The 27,804-nt window shown below is 40.3% G+C and overlaps 1 protein-coding gene across 1 annotated transcript; it reads left to right on the forward strand.

Annotated features, from left to right (window-relative positions):
* The first annotated feature begins 726 nt into the window (after nucleotides 1–726).
* LOC148026351 (mitochondrial fission 1 protein A-like) lies at nucleotides 727–27,647 on the forward strand. The gene is made up of 5 exons (XM_087690768.1): nucleotides 727–1,017; nucleotides 26,722–26,860; nucleotides 26,946–27,067; nucleotides 27,163–27,226; nucleotides 27,335–27,647. The coding sequence occupies exons 1-5, from the start codon at nucleotides 937–939 to the stop codon at nucleotides 27,418–27,420; spliced, it is 492 nt and encodes a 163-aa protein (XP_087546894.1). The 5' UTR covers nucleotides 727–936; the 3' UTR covers nucleotides 27,421–27,647.
* The last annotated feature ends 157 nt before the right edge of the window (nucleotides 27,648–27,804 follow it).

Below are 27,804 nucleotides of genomic sequence, written 5' to 3' on the forward strand. Positions count from 1 at the left end.
GATGATGATTGAGAACATGAGTGGGATGGTCTACAATAGATTGAGGATCAACATGGACCTTACCTTTGAAGTCCACCTCAGTATTAGAAAGAGGTTCATCAAAACTACCCAACTTCCCTTCCTTTTTCTTTCTTGTCAAAACACAGTATGTTTGTTGCTCTACATTTGATAAAGTTTAATTCTAGCCCTCGATATCCATGTGGTCTATATTGCCCTAGTGCTTCATGAGGGTGAGCTCTACTAGATTGCACGGAGAGAGGAGGTTGCATGTTGCCACCACCCTGCTCACTCTAGAGGGTCTCAAAACATGGGTTGATGTCCACTTACTCCTTGTAAATGCGACACTGAAATTATTCCCTCAAGCTGCCCACACTCTTGATTCTCATGTCCACATGTTTATTATTAAGGCTGGGTTCATAAGAGATAGCAAAAGAGAGGGGGATAGGGGCATGTTGTTTGTGTGGAAGCATGTGATTAGCTAAAGGAAAAGTGAATTGCCTCCCCACCCTCTTGCAAATGGGTGGCCTCTCCCACTTGGAAGAGAAACATTTCCACAAGTGAATGTGGTAGGTCTAATGGTTTCTTTGAGCTCATGACATAGCCAATAAGGTCTTTCCATATTCACATTAGGCATTGAAGACTTCCTACTTTTCCGTCCATTGCCTTTACCTTATGGATTTGGTCTAGAGCATTGGCCCTCCACCTTATTTTTCTTAAGCCAGAAAACATGTAACGGTGGGTGGGATATTATTGGTTACCTTAGGCACGCGGACGAATGACGAACGTCCAGTTCCGCGTGGGGGGCAAAAGGAAGTGCCTTCATCTGCAAGGTCTTCAACAGCGAAACTTCTGAGACGGTATTGAAGGTTGCAGCCCGTTGTTGATCCACTGTTGAAGTGCCTGTGGAGACCTCCTGCATCACTGTAAAGAGAAAGGATGCCAAATTTCCTTGACACGCTAAGCTCACTCTTTAGCTCGGGGGATTCCTTGCCATGGACGGATGCCGTTATGATCCAGGTCAGAGGCTTCCGTAGCAGTACCTCCGATCGTTTCCTTTCTCTTGCATTGCTTGGCTAAATATTGTTTCTGTCACTTGCTTATGCCTCCTTTAAATATTGGTCAAGGTGTCCGTGAGATCGAAATTTGAAATTAGTGTTATGGAGGTTTTTGTAGTGTTTATCTGTGTCGTCTGGATGTAGGAGTGTGCCTCAGCACTGACATTGTAGTTTACGTTCTGTTGGACTGGATTCCAACTTGAATGTACCCCACCTTGCAGTGTTCATGGAGAACTGAGGTTTAATGTAAAATGAATTGCAAAATTTTCAAAAGAACCTTCAGAAATTTAAGATAAAGGTTTAGAATCTTGAACTTTACAAAGTTTTTTAGTTGTATAGATACAAATACATATCATCTGATTCAAAATCCCTCCAACATTTTGAGCTAAAAGGTCTCTGTATCTGCTATCAAAAAAGTTTTTTGTGAACACTCTTTCCATGTCCTCATTATGTGTTGTCAGCTCTCCATGTACTTATCCTTGTATGGTTCTCGCATTTCAATTATGGAGCTACCACCTGTGACTGTAAGATTTCTAAGTTTTATAACTGTTATTTGGGACTTCAATGCAAGTGATGTTGCTACTTTTTGAATGAAACTCTCTTTACAGTATTTCCTGGTTTCAAACTGCAGGCTGAAATATTCATAGAAAGGATGGTGCTGCCTTTATTAAAAAAAAAAGAAAAAAGAATTGCAATTACATAATTTTTGCTCATCAGTTGGCTAGCTAATTAATGATGGGTCACATAAACAAGTCTAATATGATTTTTCCTTGGTGTTAAATCTTCACTCAACACAAAAGTATTTGATTTTGACATGCAATATGTACTAGTACCTAGAGCTTAGTCATTTCTTTGTCCTACTAATCTGATTTTAAGCTCCAATTGTCTCCAGAAAGCACCATGCAAGGATGCTCAATCATTTGGGAAGGCTTTTATATATCCAAACTATAGAAAAAGTGGGACCATGTTGCACTTGTTAGTAAATAGGGTTATTGGGGACATGCTTATTGATCAGGTTAAAAGGCTGGGACGATAACCAATAGCAGGGTGATCTTGGAAACGTCGCACATTTCATCAACTTAGCGTCTCTATTTCCTGGTTGGCCTTCAATTTAATTGCTCGGCGATTCCTCTCTTGTAACTGCTTGATTTGCTGCACAGACAGTTGCACAGTTAAATTGTTGCTGAAATGACTCCAACTTGATTTGTTGCTGTTCGCATCGATTTTGATGCTTCTGCCATTCTTGGGTGAGCTGTTCAGTGTCTAGAATTGCTGCAAATAGCTATTGGATCTGCTTTTTGTCCCAGTTTCCAATCTTTACATGGTTGGAGAAATGTATATAGTGAGAGACAGCCTTCTCAGGCCTAAGGTTTTGTCTATGCAGTGAAATCAGGTCATTGGATAGGCCGAATGTTTGAATGGCAATCCTTTGAGCTAAAACCCATGAGCAAGGCTTGAGTTTCGAGCAATGTTAATGTCAAACTTGTCAAACATGAGTATTTTGAAAGATTTCCTCACTCCAAAGAACTAATATCTCGATAAAATAGGTTGGAGAGCCATTCTAACCTTGAAAATTTGAAAAAGAATATTTGATGCAAGTCTCTTTAAATTCTTCTTTTATCAAATAGGAAGGCAGATATAGATCTAGGCAATTGACTTGCATATATTTCAAGACTTTTGAGATTTTAGAGTTGAAAAGAATCATAAAGTTGTATAAAGAAAATTCAATTACATTGGATATAATTCTTTTTTCCAATTTAGATGGAGAATTTAACTTAAAACATAACATTTTCCATTTTGCAATTTCTTGATTTAAGCTACTTTTTGGGACTTATGACCATTTAGTTGAGGGGCTCAAGTGAAAGTAATTTTGTTACAAAAATTACATTTTGGAGTGTTAAAAAATTTGGATATGATTTGAACAAATTTTCCTCTCTATAAAAGGTGATTTCTTTGGTGAAATTCACATTGGACCCCTCACAAATAAAGAGCTTGTAACTCCCACTAGTGGCTTAGGTTAAGGATTTGTAGAAAGCAAAAAAAACTTAATTCATTTTGCTTGCTCTATATACTGATGGCATAATATGAGACATATAAGAGAAATACTTTTAATCATTTCACAAAAAAAATCAGATACTATAGCTATGAAGATATTTAGTTAGTGAAAAAATAAAGGTAAGTTCCAAGGATGGTAGGAAATTGGGTGGCAATGATTGAAGGGAAATGATGTTTAGGATGACCAAAAAGTAGGCGTGTTGAATGGATGAGTATTTGTGTGTACTAATCTGCGGTTAGTAATGGAGGAGAGGTTGCCTACATATAAGCAAAAATAACTCAACAATAATGACTAGTTTTGCTAGCATCAAGAGGTGCTAGAAATACCAATCGGCTAGCCAAAAATGGGTTTATGGCTTATAAGTGAAATGCCTTTATATTGTGGGCTTTGTAACGTAGGATACATACATTGCTAGCACTCCCTTTTGGATCATGGGTGATCAATACAATAAAATATAAATGATCAATGACTCATCATAATACATACAACAATGATGATTAGATAGAATTGTGGCATAGTGATAGGGAATGACCCTCTTGGGTTCTTTAAATGTGGAAATGCTGTCCTAGATGGATGTGTTGAAGGGGTATAGTTGCCAAGAAACCCGTTTCATAAGGTTAGGAAACTTGTTTCATACCTAGGCGTTTCATAAACATATGAAACACCTATTTTAAACTTTCACAAATGCCATATTCTAAATGATTTGGGACTTTTATAACCATTGTTTATCATGGATTTATTTAACATGTCGACATGGGTATTGACATTGATTATTGGAGTTTTGTTTGGAGTTACTATTCATGATGGCGAGCTCCTTTTACAGCTAAAGTTGATGTTGGGCATGGATAGTAGACCATGATGCATGCAAATATTGATGCTATGATGAATGCTATTTGCATTGTATAGAATAATGAATAGTTTCAATCTATGTTTTCTACATCACTTGAGTCATATAGTACATGTATATAAAACTCTCATACTTGTTTTCATCTTGAACGAAATCCATTTCTAACATTTTACTAAACTTGTATGAAATCTATGAAACTCGTTTCATACCTCCCGTTTCTAAAACCCTTGGCAACTATGCAAAGGGGGCACCGAAATGGGATGGGGGACGTCTTATCCTGTCCCCTATCCCATCCCCTTGCCATGTTTCGTGTTAGGGTACTTTTTTTTTTTTGGAGTGGTGGTTGGGTTGGGTTGGGTTGGGGGGTCTTTTGGGGGTAGCTCGGAAAGACACTGATGTTGATCTTTGATCTTACCAATCCTTGACCATAGAAAGTAATAAAAGTTGAATCTCAACGTTTGCACGACCGGCTCTTGGAAAGCACATCATGACCATGGATTCCTAGCCTTCAGCCAAAGTGTCCCCTCATGTGAAAATAGACTTGGAGCAAAAACCACTTTGTGGAAAATTCCATTTTGAAGGCAAACTAGCTCTAGGATACCCAACCTTCAGCCAAAGTGTCCCCTCATGTGAAAATAGACTTGGAGCAAAAACCACTCTGTGGAAAATTCCATTATGAACTTGAAAGGCAAACTAGCTCTAGGATTTGGATTTGCTAGACTTAGTCGATGTTAAACCACTAGCGATCTTGAATCCACTAGCTAAACCTTAAGTGCCATCCATGGATTTCAACATATTTAAAGACCTATATTGATTGTATTCAAGAGTTGTAGGAAAATCGAGGTTTAGTAGAGGTTTGATACATAGAAAACAAATCCAAATGAATCAAAGATTGCAAAAAACAAGTTTTGAACAAAGTCTGTATATTTATTACATTTAAGCATTGCCTTTAACTCATTACTATTTATAGTTATAATGAGGATTTAGGAGACAAATCGAGGAGTCAGAGTTCATGAAAATAATCTTGTGAGAGTGCGCATGAAGGGGAGAGTGTGCACAGTGGAGTGCGAGATCGAGGTGTGAGCTGCAGAGCTGAGAGTTAGAGAGAGAGTGAATGTAGAGATAGGTGTACCAGTTCGTGATGGTACACAAAGAAACAAAAGAATGTATTTATATGTTAGGGTACAATAAGGGTATGTTCACACCCGTAAGACTATTTACATGGAGACGAAGGAACTTTACACCCAACAATCTCCCACTTAAAGGCCTGAATTGGTGCCTTTAGGCTAACCAACTTCCACTAAACGAATGCAATGCACATGTTGAGCCTTTGCAAGACACTTGGTGAGAACATCTGTAGGGTTATCTCAGGTTTTGACCTTAGTCAGTGTGATAAGACCATCATCCAAGACTTGTTGTATAAAGTGATATTGAACATCTATGTATTTGGTACGTGCATGGAACATGGCATTCTTAGCTAGACATACTGCACTTTGGCTATCACAACCAAGCACTAGAGTACGTGAAGAAAGACCAAAATCCTTGACCAGACAGCCAAGCCAAATAGCTTCCTTAAAAGCTTCGGTGGCTGAAATATATTCAGCTTCTGGTAGTACTCAGTGCCACAATTTTCTGCAATCTTGAACACCAAGAGATAGCCCCACCAGCCAAAGTAAAAACATACCCATTGGTAGATTTCCTAGTGTCAAGATCTCTTGCCATGTTTGAATCACAAAATCCCTGCAACTGTAGTGTACATACTCTTTCCATACCATATACACTTTTCTTGTGTACCTTTCAAGTATTTGAAGATACATTTCATTGCTTCCCAATGTGGCTTGCCAAGGTTAGACATAAATTTGCTAACAACTCCCACTGCGTGAGCAATGTCAGGGCGAGTTGCAACCATGGCATACATCAAAGATCCACAAGCTGATGCATAAGGTATACCCTTCATGGTACTAGCAGCTGCATCATCCTTAGGGCAATCAAATTTGCTAAGCTTTGTATGTGGCGGTAAAGACACACCAAGAGGCTTAACATCAGCCATATTAAACCTGTCAAGTACTTTGTTGATGTACTTGTCGTGAGAGAAACTACAAATGCTATCCTTTGTCTCTTTTAATGCGCATGCCCAAAATGTGTTCAGCTGCCCCCAAATCTTTCATGGAGAAGGCTGAACTCAGCTGCCTTTTAAGAGCATTCAAAGTACTCTTATGCTATCCTGCAATCAGCATGACATCCACATATAAAACCAACACAATAAGGCTTCCATCATCAGCCTTTTTAGTGTATAAGCAGTGATCTACATGACTCTGTTTAAATCCATGGCTGAGCATAAAGGTATCAAATTTTTTGTACCATTGTCTAGGGGCTTGTTTCAGCCCATATAAGCTGCGTTTCAGCTTACAAACTAAATGCTCTTTTCTTGGAATAACAAATCCTTCTAGCTGCTTCATGTACAACTCTTCATCCACGTCACCATGAAGAAAAGCAGTCTTCACATCCATCTGATCCAACTCTAAATCCAAGGATGTAGTGAGAGCAAACAAAACACGGAGTGTAGTCATCTTCACCACTGGTGAAAAGACCTCTTGGAAGTTTATGCCTTCCTTCTGTGTATAGCCCTTAGCAACCAGCCATGCCTTGTACTTGGGCTTCCCATCAATACTTTTCACTTTGTAAACCCATTTATTAGGAATAGCTTTCCTATCCTTGGGCAAAGGTACAAGCTCCCATGTGTTATTTGCATATAGAGACTTCATCTGTTCCTGCATAGCAAGCTCCCACTTTCTCTTGTTTTCAAATGACTGTGCCTCTTTAAATGTCAGAGGCTCACCCTCATCAGTCAACAAAATGCAATCCAAAGATGGCTGAAACCTCTGTGGCTGCCTTGTGACATATGTAGACAGTCTTACCCAATGATCTGTATTATCAGGCAGTGGGCCTACATCTTGAGGAATGTGCACACCATCACCAGATGGCTGATTTTCAGCATTTTCTTGCTGTTGTAATCTGTTTTTAGCATGTTTTTCTTGCTGTCCTATTTCATCCTATGCATCTATTTGGTGTCTAATGCTCCAGTGACTCTGCTATGTGACAATCTTAGTAGTGTACTCCTGGCCATGAATCCAGTATACCATGCCAGGACAAAACACATTGAGGTACACTACCACTTCATCAGAGAGATGGTTCTTGCAGGAAGAGTTGATATCATGCATGTGAAGACTAATGAACAAGTTGCGGATATATTTACCAAGTCTTTGGATAAAGATAAGTTCAGTGTTTTCAGATAGCTGCTTGGTGTATAGATGCTGTCTTGAGCTTGAGGGGGAGTGTTAGACTTCAAGCTCATCCTTCTGTCTTTGGTATGATTGTACTTGACACTTGAGTTGTCAAGGTGTACTACATGATGTGGACATTAAATAAGTTGGTGCTTAGGACTTAGTGTTTTGGTGTGAATGGTCCTTGAGACCTTAGGTTGTAAAAAATCGTTTTCTTTTTGTCAATATCACCATGTGTAGCATTTTTCAGTAACTTTGCCTCATTAAATACTACGTCTCGATTGTGTTCTATCTTCTTGCCCTGAGGAAGCCAAACTCTATAACCCATCTCTCCCTCATCTCCATATCCCATGAAGATGCCCTTGATGGATTTCATATCCAGTTTGGTTCTCTGTTCTACAAGTACATGCACAAAGGCATCACAACCAAAGACACTCAAATGGTCATACGAAGCCAGTTTGCCAGACCAAACCTCTTTAGGAATGCCATTTTCCAATGCACGATTGGGAGAGCGATTGTATACATGAAGTGCAGTTTGAAGAGCCTCTCCCCAAAACTGCTGCGGGAGATTAGCTCAGGGCAACATGCATGTGACTCTCTCACAAAGTGTACGGTTAAATATTTCAGCCACGCCATTTGATGCAGGATTATAAGGGGTTGTCAACTCCCTCTTAATGCCATGCATCTCACAAACCTTGTTAAATTCATTTGAGACATACTTACTCCCATTATCTGTTTTTATGGCTTTAAACTTAAGCCCTTTTTGTGTGGTAACAAAAGCATGAAACTTTTTAAAAGCATCCAACACTTCCTTTTTGCTTTTAAGTACATACATCCATGACTTTCTACTGAAATCATCAATGAAAGTAACAAAGTAGCGTGCACCCCCATACGAATTAACATGCATAGTACACACATCAGAGTGTACTAAGTCAAGAGCATTAGACTTCTTAATGACACCAGAGTAATAAGGAGACTTCACATGTTTTCCATGTAAGCAATCATTACAAAATTTAATACCAGAGCCTTTTACATCAAATCTCCCTAAAGAGAAGAGAACTTGAAGGCCTTTCTAGCTCATATGACCAAGTCTTTTGTGCCAAAGCTCCATTTGTGAATGGACTTCGGCCATAGCCAAGAACTTGCCAGGTAATGCTTTACAATGCAAGTAATACAAAGTTCCCCTTTTGCTTCCTTAAACAATCAGCATAGAGCCCTTATGGACCTTCCAAGTTCCACCACCAAAGGTAGTAAAATACCCTTTAGTATCAAGCTGCCCAGCTGATAGTAGACTTTTCTTTATGCCAGGTACAATTATGACATCCTGCAAAATTAGCTCTTGGCTATTTTCAAGAGCCAAGTGAATGGTGCCAACACCCTCTATCTCACATGCATAGTTATTACCCAAGTAAACCTTGGCTAGGCAACCTTCAGTGTATTTAGAAAATGACTCCAAAGATGGGGTACATGAAAAGAGGCACTGCTGTCCACTATATACGATTGTGACAACCCGTCATGAGCTGAAAGCAAGGCATCAATTACCTCCTTTTTGGTGATGTGCATATCACCTGCTGTTGCCATAATATCTGCATCATTACATGAGGCTACAACAAGTATCTCTTCAATGTCAGAAAGCTTTTCAATCTCCACACTAGATGCAACATTTGCCTTTGCAACTTCTTTTGAGGAAGAGCTGTCATCATCTTTCTTATGATCCTTCTTTTTCTTACCTTGCTGTTTCTTTCTTTCTTGCTCTTTCTTGAAGTATCGACAATCGGGCCTTTTATGCCATTTACGCTCACACTGATAGCATGTGACATCTTGCTGTTTGCCCTTGCTTTGGCTTTTACTTTTCCCTTTAGTGGCTGCATTATCCCTCTTTTCAGACTTGCCTCTCACATGGTAGGCTGAGCCACTGCTTTCACCACTAGACTTTCTTCTGATTTCTTCATTAAGGATTGAACCTCTTATACCATCAAAAGTCAAAGTAGGATTGTTGCTAAGTGACACAACCAAAGATTCCCAGTTGTCAAGCAAAGCCATCAATAAGAAAATAGCTTTCAATTTATCATCAAAGCCGCCAAACCAGAGTCTTGCATCTGACTCAAAACCCTGTGAAAGCACTCAAATGCTCTCAGATGCTGGCTTAGACTCATCCAACTCCATGTTCACAACTTTACGCATAAGATGCACTTGATTCACAGGAGTTGTATTTTCATAAGTGTCCTTAAGCTTTTTCCATATAGCATAACCTGTATCAAGACGCTTGATGTTTGTAAGTACATCATCAGACACTGCCATCTTAATGTATGCAATGGCCTTCTTATGAAGTCTAGCCCAATCCACATCTGTCATAGCTGCAGGCTTAGTCTCCAAGAGAGCATCTTCACAGTCCTTGAGAAACAAAATGCCTTGCATCCTATCTTTCCACTAGTCAAAGCCAGTGCCATCAAACCTCTTGATTTCAAAGAGGGATTTAGTGTCACTGCTGCTAGAAGCATTTGCAGCCATTTTTCAGCAATAAACCAGAAATTCAATGCTGCAATTTATGACAGCAAAAATGAGCTGAATATTCAGCTGATTTCAGCCCAAATTTTCAGCAAATAATAGCAAGATTCAATCCAAGTACATGTACAGCAGTAGAACGAATGACTTTCAGCAGTATGACTGCTATTTCAGCATACATTAAATGCATACATCACTACGAGGTAACTCCCACTTCAGCAATATCACCAAAAAATACATCTACAACAATCCCAGATCTGCAAATGATCACTAAGACTGCTGCAACATGAATAATCAGCAATACATCAACTCAATGGGAGCTGTCTAACATGTGTACTGTATACGTATGTGCTCGTATCAACTTTTGATACCCAAAACACCAAGAAATCTCTGCAATTTCTCCAAAATCGCACAAGCGGGAGTTAAAAATCCTCAAATCACTCTGCTTATAACCACAAGATTGCTTCAACAATATTCCCAAAGTGCATTTCATGCATTTACTTTGCCAAAATCCACAAATCCGAGCAAAAGCCCCAAAATTTCACTATCAAATCTGCCCCAATTGCATTAATACATGTTCTCGAAAGCATAAAACTGGCAAATTTAGCAATATTTCACAAAATTTTGCAAAAGCCCCAAAATTTCCAGGTCCAAGTGTGCAAAATGTCAGCCAATCTGACTTAGTTGGACAAAATTCCACCAATACATCAAAAGCCCCAAATTTTGTGGGTTCAATGTTGAGAAATTTCACTCAAATGAGCAAAATTTCAGTAAATTTGGTGAAATTCCCAATCCAAACGCGCACAATGTTTGCAATTTCTGACGTAGATGTCTCAATTTTGCACGAATAACACTTAATTTGAAAAGCTCCAAATTTTTGGGCATAAATAGGCACAAATTTGAACTCTGTGCTTGGGTGTGCGAACCCCAGTCAGGCCAAGGGGAAATTCCAAGAGAATTTTGAAGAAAAAACGAATTGGTGACCTTAAAAAAAAAGTGACGTGACGAGGTCCGTTGACCTGCCAATCATGTCGCGTGACCTGGAATCTCGCCGACTGCCCGTCTGACTTGTGTCGAATGTTACCTGGTCCCCCCCGCGTGCGCCTGTTGCCTCGTTACGCACAAACTGTTGAAGCCCGCCGGTGCCTGTCAAACGTCGTGACCAGTCTGCCTGGTGACGTCGACAGTCTGACCCACGACGGACACGCAACCAGGTCCAAAACGTAGGAGTGAGCAGAAGTTCGTGGTGCAGTCAAGCTGTGTTGCCTGCTAGCTTCGCCTGTCTCACGTTGCAGTCGACTGTCTTTAGCACGACCTACTCACGAGCTACATGCGCTGTCAGTTGCCCTTGGTCTTGGGAAACGTGCAGGACCTTGAACTCTGATACTAGTTTGAAGGGGAGAGCGTGCGCAATGGAGTGCGAGATCGAGGCGTGAGCTGTAGAGTTGAGAGTTAGGCAGAGAGTGAATGCAGAGATAGGTGTATCGTTCGTGATGGTACACAAAGAAATAAAATAATGTATTTATATGTTAGGGTACAATAAGGATGTGTTCGCACGGAGATGAAGGGACTTTACACCCAACAATGCAATGGAAAAAGAGCACAAACTTTGAGAGAGAAGGGGAAAAAAAGGTTGCAATGAAAGAAGAGAATGGAAGAAGAAAAGTTGCACTAAACTCTAAAGGGAAGCTGGGTGGATTGATCAGTCCTTGCACATAGCCCAAGGCGCCAGTAAGGCCACTAGATTAGGTTGATGACAAATGACAGCACTAGCACCAAAGGAGAATCTCGAATGTCGGAGCATACACTAAATGTGCAAAGGAATAAATGACCAGCCAACTGCGGCAGGGCTATAAATAGCCAAAATCCTAAAAAACTTACCGACTTGATGCCTAATCATGCCAAAAAGCTGACGGATTTGCACACAAATAATAAATAATGTAGACAGCTCATAAAAATGCTGATTGCCACATAATAATGTTGATTACCCCCTGTTTGGTGTGAATAGGCTCCTCAACTCCCAATGAAAAAGAAATGCAAAGGACTAGATGAAACTAACTTTCCTTATGCGGATGGGTGGTAATGCCCTGATTACAACTTAGTTACATCAACAACATTTATTACAAAACTGAGAAATGCAACAACTCACAATCTTGGGCAATGGACATTTTGTTTGCTCGAAAAGTGGCGCTCCTTTCGGTATTTCTTTAACTTAATCGAATAAGAAGTTGATGTACAATGGGATTTTCCCAATTCGTTTCGGTATTCCAACTCCCTTTGCTGTCCAAAATGACTTGCAAGTCTTCAATCTGATTCGCCCCTTGATTTGAGCAGTCAATTGGCCTTCACTTGCTTTGCTGGAGATGGAAAATGCCCCAAATTCATTGATTGGCTGGTCCCTCTACTTGAATTTGATTGAAAACAGCTTCAGCCCTATTGAATCAGAGTCTTAGAGCTTAATTTTTGCTACAAATTAGGGTTTACAGCAAAGAAATCTGAAATTTCTCAGCCTTTGGTGATCTCAATGCTGTAATCTTTAGAACAAGGCTGTAGAAAGGTCAGGAGATGAGAGACAATGCGAAGGAGAGAGAAAATTCAGACTTTGTTTATGAAAAACTGAAGAAAATCAGTCATTTACTGGTGCTGCCCTGTCTCAATACTTGTAGATGTTGTTGCCTACTGTAGATTGGTCTTCTCCTACCCTTGGTTTCCTCAGAAGATTCTCCAATGGCTGCAAATTGGACCAGTAACATCTTTCTCTCTCTCTCTTTTTTTTTTCGTAAATACATCTCTTTCTCTCTCCTTTTTTTTTTCGTAAAATCTCTCTCTCTCTCTCTCTCTCTCTCTCTCTCTTGCAAGTTGAATGCACTAAAATGTCTCTCTTCAACCGCTAAAGAGGGTTTTTAGCCTTGCATGGGCATTTTTGACAAGTGGTAGCCTTTCCAAATGGAATTTTTAGCATTATTTACAAATAAATATTAATTTTCAGTCTTTAAATACTGAAAATTCATCTAATAATTATCTTGGTATCCAAAAAAATAATCTGACAGGCCAATAATTAAATCAGCTAGGCAACTTTCATTTCCGAGTGTTCTTTGTGCCATCTTTGACCCATCAGATTGGCGTTAGGTACCATTAAACTCCACTTCTCTAGTGTCACCAATTGATACTTATGGCCAAATGAATGACTAAGGCCAACTATTGGCACCAAATACTACCAATTACCTGTGTAGCGTAACTAGCAACTTTTGCCTTTGACATCTTTTGATTTTCTCGGGTCTCAAGCTTGTAAATTTACTCTAACCCTAGTTACACATCACATATGCAACATTTACTTTACCATGCGATTAAAAATTAATCCATATGTTAAGTGAGGTTTCAAAAATACATGTCCTCATGACACCTAGAGATTTGGAGTAGCCAGTGTAAACACACCTAAAACCAACTAAAAAAGAAATGCATGCTCTAAATAGAGCTGCCTCCTCTGTTGAACATGACATGATTGATAGACAATATGTTAGAGCTCCTAATGTCCTTGTTTGCATCAGATTGAGTCTCATAGGCAGGAGATGGTTGTGCAAGACACAAATGATTTCTAACAAATCGATCCATCATTCTTGACTATGCAATGATGAACCAATCATTTGTGCAGCTCTACCTTCTGAAACCAGCCTTCCTTCTTGGAATGAGTGGTGATAACCTGATTTAAGAGTTAATTACAGCAATAAATAAATGCACATAAAATGAAATACACACTTTACCATAACATTCTTGGACAGTAGACTCCTTGTTGGCCCCAAAAATGGTGCCCCTTGCGGTATTTCTTTAGCTTTCATTCAATTGGAAGGAGTACAACTTGAGATTCTTCAATCTCCTTCTGCTAAGCAATTGCTCTTGCTGTCATAAATGACCAGCAAGCCTTTTGGGTCATTTGCCCCTTGATTCACCCAGGACTTCTTCTCCAATTTGACCTTTGGCTGGCCAAATGCTGCCCCAAATCAATTTGGGATGGGCTGGCTCTTGAAATCCCTTGATAATCTTCAATTATCAGCTGCTGATTTTAGTCCTTTGAGTCTTCAATCTCTGGCACGGATCCCAAGGTGGTTGCTAAACCCTAATTTCTACCCTAAATTAGGGTTTACTGCAGAAATTATAGATCATCCCACCAAAAATGACTGAGATCTCCTCTGAATGGCTAAGAATTGCTGAGAATGGTTGAGCATAGGCTGAAGGAGATGAGAGAATGCTGTAGAGAGAAAATTCTGAGATTTGTCGCGAAGAACTGATCAAAATCAGTTGCTGCCCTGTTGTACCAGCCCCAAACGGATACACCAACAACAATAGGAGCATCAGAGACTGTGATCTTCAGGAGAAAGTGCATCAGCAGCAATTGTCAGCTTCCCAAGGTCAAGAATATGCAATCTCTATCACCAAAATGGTCTCCAATGGTTGGGAAATGGCCCCAAAAGCTGGCAGCAACAGTCCAACACCTCTTCCCAACAGCTCCAAAATGAAAAAACGAGATTTTCCTCTCCCTTCAGTCCTATTTAGCCTTTCCCCCCTTGCATGGGAAAGTTTTGCCAAGTGGCAGCTTTCTTAATCCATTTTCAGCAATTTTCAGTCATTTAATTATTTTTCAGAATTAATTAATTCTGAAAATTAATTCAGCCCTTAATCCATGCCTAGAAATTTGACCTTGCCCATCCAAAAATTAATTGGCTAGGCCATTTGCAACCCAAAGTGGTCCCATGCATTAATTGACCCTTGGACAAGCATTAATCCATTAATTAATGCCTAGTCCCTAATGTCACCACTGACACTTAATGGCCAATTAATAGTCCTAGGGGCAAATTGACACCAAAATTCACCTAGAATCTAACAAGTGTAACTTGTTACAACTTTTGCCTTTGACATCCATCTTTTTCACAGGGTCCTTCGGCCTTCAATTGTGAAAAAGTAGCTTGCATCTCACATGTGCAACACATGTGCATTCTTTAATTGCACATTAATCCTTTAATCAAATGTCAATTAAACATAAGCAAAGCATCAAATTTTCACGTCCTCGTGACACCTTCTAATAAAAAGAGAAGCTCAAGAAGGATACAATCAACATGATAACTATGGGGCATTGTTGGAAAGGAACTTAAAAGAGGCTTTGGCCATAGTTGATGGTTTGTTCTAAGGCATTTAAGCGATGGATGAGTTTAAATGACTTGGGGAAGACCCCCCTAGTTTGTAAGGTTTCGAAGGTGAATTTCTCCTTTGGAATGATATGGAAAAAACTTCGAATAATTGTGTGATAAGAGGATTAGCTTCAATTCAAATGTCTCTAGTTCTAGAGAGTTTGTACAATGATACAAAAAGTTTAAAGGGTTTACTAGGGTTTAAATTTGGATGAGAAATTATGTCAAGCATTGAGCAAAGTGATCATAGGATAGGATACGATGATACTAGAAGGCTAAATCTTTTTTGTCAATTGGAGATATGTATGAGAACTCAGAAGTCTATAAAGATCCCCTTCTTGTATCCCTCGAATAGTGATCTTTGTTTAAATGTTGGTGATCTTGATAACAAGCTCATCAAAGTAGAAGGATTTTTGACTATGGGTGATGAAGAGAAGCAAGTTTGTGGCTATCTTAGGTACAAAAACTCTCTCATAATTATACATATTTCAATGGGTAGGACCAATCTAATGAATTTGCAAGACACTCAATTTGCTGTCATGTTGCAAAATGCAAGTAGTTTGTGCCTTAACATTGCTGTGTCTGATTTGCAGTGGTTATGGAAATAAATTGTAGACACATTGATCAACAGAAATGATGGTGCCATGAATTTGTTAGTAATCATGAGTGTCATGTAGAGTCATCTCTTGCCTTGAAGCTTAGTTCGAGCTAGATGAAGACATTAAGAGCTTTGACATTGTGATTGTTTCTTATTTTATGTGTTCTAGATACTTAAGATGGCGAACATATTAGTGCATTTCATTTTGGCACTGTGATCATTTTAGTTAGTTGGGTGAGGTGTCTTGGGTGTCCACATTTTGGGCTTGGCCACTTGTATACTAGTTGTGGCTGCAGTTTGCCTATTTATAGGCAGCTTGCCCCCCAACCCCCAACAATGAATTGATTCATCCATTGCGTGTTAGAAGTGGTGCAGCAATGGAAGCATAGACAAGTATTGAAATAAATTGCTGAACACAAGATAGTAGAGAAAGAAAATAGAAGAACACTGCAAAAGAAGAGAACTTGGATATGTGCTCGGAAACGGAATCCATATACCAAACACGAGAATGATGCGTACAATAGTGAGTCTTTGACTCCAAGGCATTGGCACCGGCTCCCTCTCTCCATAGGACCTATAGGTGATGATGTATTTGAATGAGAAGGAAGCGGTGTATACAAAGAAGAAAATAATGCCAAAATAGGGGTAAGTTGGCTAGTTGGTCGGCCAACATAGAACGTCTCAAATAAGCATCATAATAACCATAATAAAATGCCTAAATAACACAACCATGCTTGGCTCACACGAGTTGTTTGGATTGGTAACACCCTCTATCAGATCATGGTGGTTTGATACAATACAATGATACAATGATAATGACTCATCATAGTCCATACAACATAGAACCACTAGATTAGAACCAGAGATACCCACAAGTAGTGAGTGATCAAGCCATCGCCAAGGTGCCTTAGAGAGAACATGATGTCGATGTCGATTGTACCAACTCTTGAAAATAGAGGTGTCATAACAAATCTTTGTATCTATCGACAACACAATAGCATAAGACGAGCCTGTCAAAAATGCCTCTGAACATATGTGACCATGATTTCTTGCCTTTGGCTAAGACCGCTAAAGTTTCCCCTCATGTGAGTTTTGATGAGGAGCCAACCCCACTCTCTATCAAATAACAGTCCATTATGAACTGGGATGTCAATTCTCTCAGGAACATGTGCACCTATATATCTGTATAGATGAGGCTCGGTTGCCTCATCTCACCACTCTCATACACCCTCTTTGGCACTCTATGTCACGAAGGTGGAGGCTGAAAACAATTTTCCTCTTCTTAGTTGTGTAAGCCAAAAAGAACTCAAGTACATAGAAATAGAAGAACCCTATATATGGGTCTTAAACCAAACTTAACTAACTAAGGTGGCATACTAACTGAGCCACAAACTAGAGTAGATAAGGATAGCTGTCATCTAGCTATTATTCATGGGCGGTATACCAACCGCATCTGCAGCTAACACGTCGGTGACATAAATGCACAACGGTCACCCTGGTATATCACGAGTGGAGCTCGATATCTCAACACTCCCCCTCGAGCTCAATTCCAATTCCTGCACACCAAGCGTGTCTCTGAACTTGCGCAGCTTCTCTGCGCCCAATGTCTTTGTAAATATGCCAGCTACTTGATCCTCTGTGCTGACATAAACTAGATCAATAAGACCTAGTAAAACCCTCTCCCGCACATAGTGATAATGCATCTCAATGTGCTTTGTTCTAGCATGATAGACTGGGTTATTTGCGAAGTGTATACTACTCATGTTGTCACAATAAATGACAACTGGCCCATCTGTAGGCTGATGCATATCATAAAGTAGCTTACGCAACCAAGCTACCTCACATGCAGCCATTGCTGCACCCCTGTACTCAGCCTCTGTGCTCGACAAGGCAACTGTAGGTTGTTTCTTGCTGCTCCAAGTGACTGCAACACTCCCAAAAGAGAACACATATCCACTGATAGATCGTCTATTAGAAATACTACCAGTCTAATCAGCATCAGTGTATCTATGCAACTGTATCTGAACCCCAGTCTCATAAAATATTCCATACTGCAATGTGGATTTCACATACCTGAGTATGCGTCTAGCCGCATCCAAATGCGGTTTCCTTGGAGTCTGCATTAACTGACTTACCAATCCAACAACATAGCTCAAATTTGGCCTTGTAATAGTCATATAAATCAAACTTCCTCCTATGCGTCTGTACATAGTAGGGTCTTCGAGAAGCTCACTTGCATCTGCAGTCAGCTTCACATTCTGCTCCAAAGGAACTGAAATAGGCTTACAGCCTGTCATCCCATATTTGGACAGCATGTCCAATCCATACTGCCTTTGCAAGAGCCGTATCCCACTTGGTGATCTAATCACCTCAATGCCCAAGAAATAAGGCAGCTCTTCTAAATCCTTCATCTCAAACTTCTGCTTCAATAGCATTTTCACATGAAGGATATCTTCATCACTGTCACCTGTCATAATCAAATCATCAACATAAATGACAAGTAGCATAATACATTTCTCTGTTTTTCTCACATAAAGTGAAAAATCTGCCTTGAAAATCTGAAAGCCAATAGTGACAAGATACTGTCCTATCTTGTCAGACCATGCTCTAGGTGCTTGCTTCAAGCTATACAAGGCTTTCTTCAACCTGCAAACAAACTCAGGATGAACAACATGCACATAACCTGGTGGCTGCTCCATATAGACCTCTTCTTGCAAATCACCATGCAAGAAGGCATTCTTTACATCCATCTGATGTAAAGACTATCCCTTTGATGCAGCCATAGCAATGACTGCTCTTACGGTTGCCATCCTTGCAACCGGATTGAATGTTTCTTCATAATCAATGCCATATGTTTGTGTATATCCCTTGACTACTAATCTTGCCTTGTATCTATTCACAGTACCATCTGCATTGTGTTTTACCTTATAAACCCACTTACAACCAATTGCATTCTTATCTTTAGGCAAATGTACCAATTCCCATGTAGCATTTGCTTCCAAGGCATCCATTTCTTCATCCATGGCTTTCTCCCATTTTTCTTTTCCCATGGCTTGCTCAAAAGAAGTGGGTTCTGGTTCCTGTATCACTTTGACCATATATGCATAGTAAATGGCTGTAAATCCATCATATTTCAACCTATCCACAGAATACCTAGCTTTGGTAGACTTGCGCAAAGTAGGTTCACTCCCAGGTGCTCTCAAAACATCCCTGGTGTTCCTTACTCCAGGTGTAACTATAGAAGGAATACCCAACTCATCATCAATGCTCTGTTCTGAGCCACTGGATTCACCATCCACATAAGAGTGATCTGCATTTATATCAAACATGGGCTGATCTACCTTCTTTTTTTCTTTTCGTGATACCTGCATACCATTATCTGCATTGCTTTGAGAAGATTCTCCTGATCTCAATCTGCCTGTCCATGGCGAAGAATGTGAACCACTGCTAGAGGACGCTCCAGGTCCATTAATATCTTGTGACTGCTGCTGTGAATTCTGTGCAGCATTAACATTTTGTGCATCTACATTATCAATCACATTTACTGGTTTATATCAGCTACTCATCTCATAAAAAACATCTCTGCTCACTGTAAACTTACGATTAGGAGGGTTATAGCATCTATATCCTTTTTGCTGCAGAGAGTAACCAATAAAGATACACTTCTCAGCTTTTGGATCCAACTTAGATCTCAACTCATCTGGCACATAAACATAGGCAATGCAACAAAAAATTTTCAAATGAGAAATATCTGGTTTTCTACCAGTATACCTCTCCTCTGGAGTCATGCCATGTATTGCTGCAGTGGGAGTCCTGTTCATTATGTAGACTGTTGTAGCAATTGCCTCAGCCCAGTAAAAATCTGGCAAGTCTTTTTCGTTGAGCATGGCACGAGATACCTCTCCAATATGTCTGTTTTTTCTTTTTGCAATTCCATTTTGTTGTGGGGTATGACTGCATGAATATTGCTGCTTTATGCCATGCTCCTGCAGGAACCTTGCAAACTCATTTGAGAGGTACTCTCCCCCTCCATCTGACCTTAGGCATTTTATTTGTAGGCCTATTTCTTTTTCAACCATAGCTTTAAGAGTTTTGAAATGCCCAAAAACTTCACTTTTCTTTTTCATAAAATATACCCAAACTTTTCTGCTATAGTCATAAATAAAAGTGACAAAATAATGACAGCCTCCAAGAGATGCAGCTTTAGTAGTCTACATATCAGAGTGGATTAATTCCAATGGCTTCTTACTCTCTTGAACATGTCTAGGAAATGGTTTCCTTGCCTGTTTTCCAAATTGACAGGCTTCACATACCTTATGCATTTCTGCAACCTTGAATTTAGGCAATCTTGCAACAATATTTTGGGCTTGCATTGATTTAAGTCGTTGTACATTAACATGACCAATGCGTTTATGCTAGATATCAATATCTGCAACTATACCGGTCCTATGTGCAAACATTGGTGCACTCAATTCAGGCATGTCTACATCCAACGTAAACATTCTGTCATTCTTATTTCCTTTTGCTATCAAGTGACCTTTATTTTTCATATCCTCAACAAAGCATCCATGACTATTAAATCTGACGTGCAAGCTTTACTCAACCATTTGACCAACAGAAACCAGGTTCTTGGTGATATTCGGGACATGAAATAGATCCGATAGATATTTCTTTTTCCCATCTTGCATAGACAAAGGAATTTTTCCAATCTGTACAATAGGATGTGCAGTATCATTACCAATCTCCACAAATCCTGGTTTTTTCATTTTTCTTACATCTTGCATTCATTCTGCATGACCTGTCATGTGGTTTGATGCACCTGAGTCAACATACCACACATCGTTTCTTTCTTCTACACTTGTCACAGAATTGGTCATGTAATGCACCATAAACAAGTGCTCATTTCTGTCATCACCCTGTCTATTAGAAGATGCATAATTCCCTTGTTGCAAATTTCCATTCATGATGTCATTCTGCTTTTTATAGCAGTCTTTAGCCATATGACCCATTTTACCACAGTAGTAGCATTTAACATTGTTGTTTGCATTTTGGCCTCTTTGCCATCCACCACGACCTCTTTGGCTCCCCTTGCCTCTAGAGTTACCACGTCCTCCTCCATAGGATTGGTTTTCTTGAGTTTGCTGCATATTCTGATTTCTACCACGGCCTCTAGATCGGCCTTCTCTACCTCTGCCTCTACCTCTTCTAGCATTTGAGTAGAAGACAGCTTCTTTTGAAGTTCCTCCTGAAGAAGATGCACCATCATTTCTCTGCTCCTCAGAAATTAGAAGAGCAATCAACTCCTCAAAATCAGGAAATCTTTCACGGACGGAAATGGATGTTCGGAACTGTGCATAATCCTTCCCTAGACCATTCAAGGTCACAGAAACTAAATCATCATCTTTCACTGGCGACCCAATGGAAGCAAGTGCATCTGCAATCTTCTTCATCTTCATGTGGTAGTCATTGATGCTCGTACTTTCTCTTTGCACATTGTGCAACTCTTACTTGAGCTGTATTTTCCTGGCTTGCGTATTTGTGCTATATATTTTTGACAAAGTATCCCACGTCTCCTTTGGTATACTTACATCTTGAATATGCACAATCATAGTGTCTGAAATGCTGATAGACAGCCAGTACATAACTTTCCTGGCTCTCTCATGCCATGCTTTAAATGCCTGTATTTGCTGTTGATTGGAAATATCAGGAAGAACTGGTTCTTCTTCATTTCTTGCAACGAATTTCCAATATCCTTTTCCCATAAGAAAATTCGTTATTCTAAACTTCCATGCTTGGAAGTTGTTCTTGTCAAGCTTTTCAGTGACAATCTGTGAAAGAGAATCAGACGCCATTACAGAACACTGCAAAAAAAAAATTCTTTCACTGCAAAGAACACAGCTTCAGCCTCACAAGGGCAAATCTACAAAACTGACGAAAGTGGTACTTGACCACACAGTCACTTCCTAGTGACGATTTTGCATCAACAGGCAACAAGGATGATTCTGTAACTCCCAATGTCTCTGCGCACAGGCATACGATGCAATCTCTACAGTAACTTTTTACCGACCTGTAGAACAGTGGTCGCACAGTATAAAATATGGCATTTTCTTGAGTGCGTGCAAAAAAATTCCGTCTCCAAAACAGGCCCCGAAATGGCCTCAAATAAAAAAAAACAGAGCAACCAAGGGCTAAAGCCTTTTCCCGCAGCATATAGTGCCCTCTTGCTATACCGCGAAGGGTGTCTCAATCTGAAACAATGCACTCTTGCACTTTCCGGCTGTGCTACCTGTAGAGACTTGCTTCCAAAACAGAAAAATGAAAGCAACACTGGTCCTCTTACCAGAACACCGCGAACTTGGTTTGCTTTCTTGAGCTCCTTACCACGAAGAAGGCTCTGATACCATGTCACGATTGTGGGAGAGAAGGAAGGAGTCTCACTTGTAGCTTTCTTGCTTGCACAATGGGGGAATACACACAAAGGTGGAGGCTGAAAACAATTTTCCTCTTCTTAGTTGTGTAAGCCAAAAAGAACTTAAGTACATAGAAATAGAAGAACCCTATATATGGGTCTCAAACCAAACTCAACTAACTAAGGTGGCATACTAACTAAGCCACAAACTAGAGTAGATAAGGATAGCTGTCATCTAGCTATTATTCATGGGTGGTGTACCAACCGTATCTGCAGCTAACACGTCGGTGACATAAATGCACAACAGTTACCCTGGCATATGATGAGTGGAGTTCGATATCTCAACACTCTAGAGTCATGAGGGATGACAACATCACCTAGACTAAAAAGCAACTAGAAAGTAGCAGAGGAAGGGGCAGTCAAGCCATTTCCTTGGTCTGAAGAAGTGAACCCCTTCCATGCCTTCGACTTTCTCTTGGCTGGAGGATCGGAGTTAAGAGTTTGAGCAAGAGGATGACTTGCTTGAGGAGTATGCATCCCGCTCCTTTTTCTTCTCCTTCTTTCATGAGGTTGCTAATGTCTTGCAGTTTTTTTGCAAGTGTCTCTTCCTACCACAATGATAACACTGGGCCTTCAGCTTCCTCTTCTAGTTGTTCCTCTCAGAAATTGTAAAGGCCTCAATGGAACCTTCATCATGAGATGGAAGCCGCCCTTGTAAACGCAAAGATGCCTCATACTCAAGTAGCATCGATGACATGTGTAAAGTTGAGAGGTGTAGATGATGTCTGCGCCCACCACAAGGCATTGGCCACTCCATCAAACTCCGAGGGGAGCTTGGAAAGTACCATTTCCACTAGATGTGCCTTTGGAAGGGTAGATTGTATGTATCAAAGCTAGTCATGTACTTGTGTAACATAGAGTAAAAATGATCGAATGGTGTCCGTCAGCTCAAACTTCATTTGTTGAAGCTATTCGTAAAGCGTCATTACATATGGGGGAAGGCGCCTCCTAGAACATTTGAAGCTTTGACTATATTTTTGGGGATGTCTTGCAAGAAGTGACTACTGGTAGAACTTTAGAATTACACCGAAGCAATGCAGAATACGCACATGCATCTTCCAAATCCCATGTAAGCACAACCTCCTCACGGTTGTCCTCATCAAAATCTTCGGGAAGAGGAAAAGGACATCGAGGTCAAGAAATAGCTCTACATACAATGTACCAAATTTGCTTTTGCATAAACTAGGCTTTCATCAGAGCACTCCATGTAAGATAGTCAGATCCATGTAACTTATCATCTGTAGAAGTGCATGAAGGAGCCATCTAGAGAGGAGAAGATAGAGGATAGAGGGTAGTATACGGTGAGCGAATACAGCCAAACTAACAGCAAAGACTTCGCAAAATGAAAGTTCACATGCAATGGAACCAAATATTTGATAAAAAACAAAGGCCAACTGTAGCAAAATGAAGAAAAACGAGTTAAAAACTGCCAAAAACAGTAAGAATTGCCAAACATGGCAATAACGACCTGGACAAACGGTAGGCTGTTGGAGAATTGATGATTGTAGGCTAGAATCTAGGTGCAGGCTGAAAATGCAGGTTGCTAGTCTGAAAAACGCAGGACTGATTAGGAAGGGGAAGAAAGACTTGTAATTAGTAGAAAAATTGTAAGAGGAACCTAGATCTTACAATTTGATACCATGTCAGAAGTGGTATAGCAATGGAAGCATAGACAAGTGTTGAAGCTTGAAATAAACCTTTGAACACAAGACAAAAGAGAAAGAAAACAGAAGAACACTGTAAAAGAAGAGAATTCAGAGATGTGCTCGGGAGATGGAATCCATATACCAAACATGAGAATGACGCGTATAACAATGAGGCTTTGGCTCCAAGGCATTGGTACAGGCTCCTGCTCTCCACTAGAATCTATAGGTGATGATGTATTTGAATGAGGGAGTTGTGTATATAAGGAAGAAAATAATGCCAAAATAGGGGCAGGTTGGCCAACATAAAATGCCCCAAATAAGCATCATAATAACCATAATAAAATGCCCAAATAACATACCCATGCCGGTAGACTCACACATGAGTTGTTTGGACTACTAACATTGTGATCCTTAGATCAGCAACCGGCCCTCCTCATTTTTCTCTGATCCTTACTACCATTTGGTGCCCACATTGACACTCAATGCTGCATGTTGGGATTGACTATTGCAGTATTGTGTCTTTCATCCATCAGTCAGTTTGTGTCGCTTCTCTTCCCTGCGCTTCATTTAGTCTCCTCTATTCTCTCTATGTTCGCTTTCCTTTGCATTGCACTCTCTCGTAGAACCGGGGCACAAATGCAAGTATGGCTGCCGTGAACCTATTGCTTGGGGCTGAGCACCACCAAGCATGACATCAGTCAGTTTGTGTCGCTTCTCTTCCCTGTGCTTCATTTAGTCTCCTCTATTCTCTCTATGTTCGCTTTCCTTTGCATTGCACTCTCTCGTAGAACCGGGGCACAAATGCAAGTATGGCTGCCGTGAACCTATTGCTTGGGGCTGAGCACCACCAAGCATGATCATGATGTTAGTAGATATATCAGCTTATGTGTGAGTTTGTGCATGTAGGGGCTGGGCACATTGTTTAGGATAGTTTAGGCATTTTTTATGATCTTCATTTTGGTCATATTTAGTTGGCTGACCAGCATTAAATGCCGGCCGAACTGATCATGATCATATTGAGGACAGATTTTTGTCCTATATATTCAGGCTCCTTCTCCTCACTTAGTCACTGGTTTGCCATTACACGTATGGAGACTGTGGAGAGAGGTGCTAGTGTTGTTGCTCATGCAGCCAGTGACTCACTATTGTATGCGATTATCTTGTGTTGGACATATGGATTCCATTTCCTGAGCATACATCTGAGTTCTCATTTGTATTGTGTGCTTCAATGTTCTTTCTTTCCCTTTCTCTTTTGTCTTGTGTTTTAGGAGTTTATTACAGCATATGTTTATGTTTCCATTGCTGCTCCACTTTTGACATGGTATCAAATTTCAGGTTCTATGCTCTTGTTGTATTTTCTTTGCTGATTTCAAGACTATTTTGACCGTTGCTAATTAGGCAACTGCTGCTCCCACTAGGCGACTTGTTTTTCTTGCGTTTTTGTTGACGCCAGCATCCGTATAGCCTGTGTCAGTCCCTGTACTGCCTGTGTCAATTCCAGCTTGCATTTTGGTATCTTTGCATCTCATGGCTGGGTGATTGCATTATCAGGCCGTATTTGCTGTTTCATGCAGTTTTGGGCTGATTTTTTGACTTTTCGCAGCAGATTTCTTCTTATTTTGGTTAGATTTTGGGGAATACTACATGTGAACTCTCATTTTCTGCAGTTTGGGCTTGTGGTTTGGCTGTGTTCCCTCTCCAAGTACCTTCTTTTCTTTACTTCTTTCCTAAATCCTCTCCAGATGGCTCCTTCGTGCACGTCCACTAATGATAAGTTACATGGACCTGATTATCTTACATGGAGTGTTATGATGAAGGCTTGGTTTATACAGAAGCGGTTATGGTACGTGGTTTGCGGAGCTATTGAACATCCTGGGCGGCCTTCTCCTGTTTTGGTTGATTTTGATGAAGACAACCATGAGGGAGTGGTGCTTACATGGGATTCGGATGATGCCCGTACTTACTCGGCCTTACTTTGGTGTATTTCCAAAGAAGTCCTATTGGTGGTTACCTCTTGCAAGACATCTTTTGAAGTATGGACGAAGTTGCAGCTGATGTATGCGGCACCTTCCACCATGAGGGTAGTTACTCTTTATGGACACCTCTAGCAAATTCGGTTTGGGGCCAAAGATATTATCCAGTCTTTCTAATTCGTGTGACCCAATCCAAGACTAGCTTCGGCAAATACAGTCTACCCTCCCAAAGGCTCATCTTACTGGACTCGTACTCTCGAAACTCCCTTCGGTGTTTAATGGAGTGGCAAATGCTTTGAGGCCACAGATATCATCAACTGTTGTCAGTTTTACATATATGACCTCGATGCTGCTTGAGCATGAGGCATCATTGCGTTACAGGGGAGGCTTTCGTCAAGTTTATAAAAATTTGTATGCTCTTGTAGCTTTAGAGAGGGGTTTGAAGAAGAAGAAGTTGAAGACCCAATATTACCACTATGGGAAGAAAGGTCATTTACGGAAGGATTGCAAAGAATTAGCAGCTTCCAAGAAGAAGGAGAAGAAGTCAAAGCGGGAGGTGGATTCCTCTAACGAGTCATCATCTGCCTTATTCTCAGATTCCGATCTTCCGACCAAGGAGAAGTCCAAGGTGTGGAAAGGATCAGCTTCTTCGGATCGCGGGAAGGGATTGATGGCCCCTTCTAACATGCTTTATCGAGATGTCACATCAGACCATTGCATGGGTTTCCTTTGCAAAATGATAAAACTTTACAAAGAGAGAATAATCTGAAATTCTAAACGTTTACCGGTAGGACCTCCTGTTAAATAATTGCATTGGGTTTCTTGCAAAGTATTAGAACCTCATAAACATGTCTATGCTGTTGAATGAATGCAGTATTGTAGCATGACTAGCATCTGTCAGTTTTTGGTTTGTGGCAAAGTTTTCCCTCTGTGTTCTTCTACAGCACACAGCAAATATGGATGAGCCAATCAAGCGTGTTTGTGGGCTAACCTGCAGTATACTCATGTGCTCTGATTTTTTAAATATTCATCGGGCACTTGATATGCATAAACTATTGCTGCACTTTTTAGAAGTTGTGTTTAATGCCATTATACGTATATGCAGGAATGTGAGAGAGCTGCAAGAGAGGGAACCGGACTGTCAAAAGAGACTGATAGAGCCGATAGCTATATGCGATTATCATGGGCACTTGTACACTCACGTCAGCCTGCAGATGTCCAACGTGGGCTGCTGATGTTAGAAAGTGAGAAATTAGAACTTTGGTTTGTGTTTGTGACATCTTGTTAGTGTTCATTTCATTGAAGTAGTGAACTAGCTGCATGATGCAGCCTCTTTGACTGGAAATACGAGTACGGAGCAGAAGAGGGAGATCTTGTATCTCCTTGCTGTGGGCCATTACAGAGGTGGTGATATAGCTCGTGCAAGACGATATATTGACCAAGCATTAGAGGTGAATGCACTGCTTGTCAGATTAATTTTGATCACGGCAGACACTTTCATCAACTGGAAAGCCTTGTAACAAATGGTACTGTCATCATGCAACAGATATCCCCAGACTTCAGACAAGGTGCTACACTCAGAAGAATGATAGAAGATAAAATTGCTAGAGGTAGGCATCCACAAAAATCTATTGGTTTGATTTCAAATTCATCAGAATCTTTATGATCTATCTTTCTGTTCTGTGCTAAACTCTTGCTGTGGTTGCGTGACATTGAAGATGGTGTTATTGGAATGGGTATAGCAGCAGCAGCTGTAGGTATTGTTGCAAGTGGAATTGCTGCTATTGCAGTCAAAAAACGGTAGGTAGCTTTCTTATCATCAGCAGGCAGCCTTGTAATAAAGAGATCTCTGCAACCCAAACTGTGAGATCCTTGCTAATTTTGTAGTTGCTTTTTATCCTTTGGGATATACTTTGTATTAATGTAAGTAATGACCAGGTCACCAGAATATGAGATTATTGTTAGAGCTCTTTTGTAAAAACAGCAACTCACAAAATAATGAAATATAAAATCTGGGCTTGTTCTCCATGAGTCATTTGTTACATGTTGTGGTGGTTGTTTTGGTCCATCTCGTGTAGGATGAATCTTTTTGTGAATCTCAACTCACTCACTCAAAACACAGAATCATTAATCATGAAATTTCGTTTTGTGGTCTGACTAGACAAGTGATATCGTGTACTCTTTTCAA

The sequence above is a fragment of the Lygodium microphyllum genome, chromosome 13 (genome assembly GCF_053477565.2).
Source record: "Lygodium microphyllum isolate KBCC chromosome 13, Lygodium_microphyllum_v1.1.10, whole genome shotgun sequence".
Lineage (NCBI taxonomy): Eukaryota > Viridiplantae > Streptophyta > Polypodiopsida > Schizaeales > Lygodiaceae > Lygodium > Lygodium microphyllum.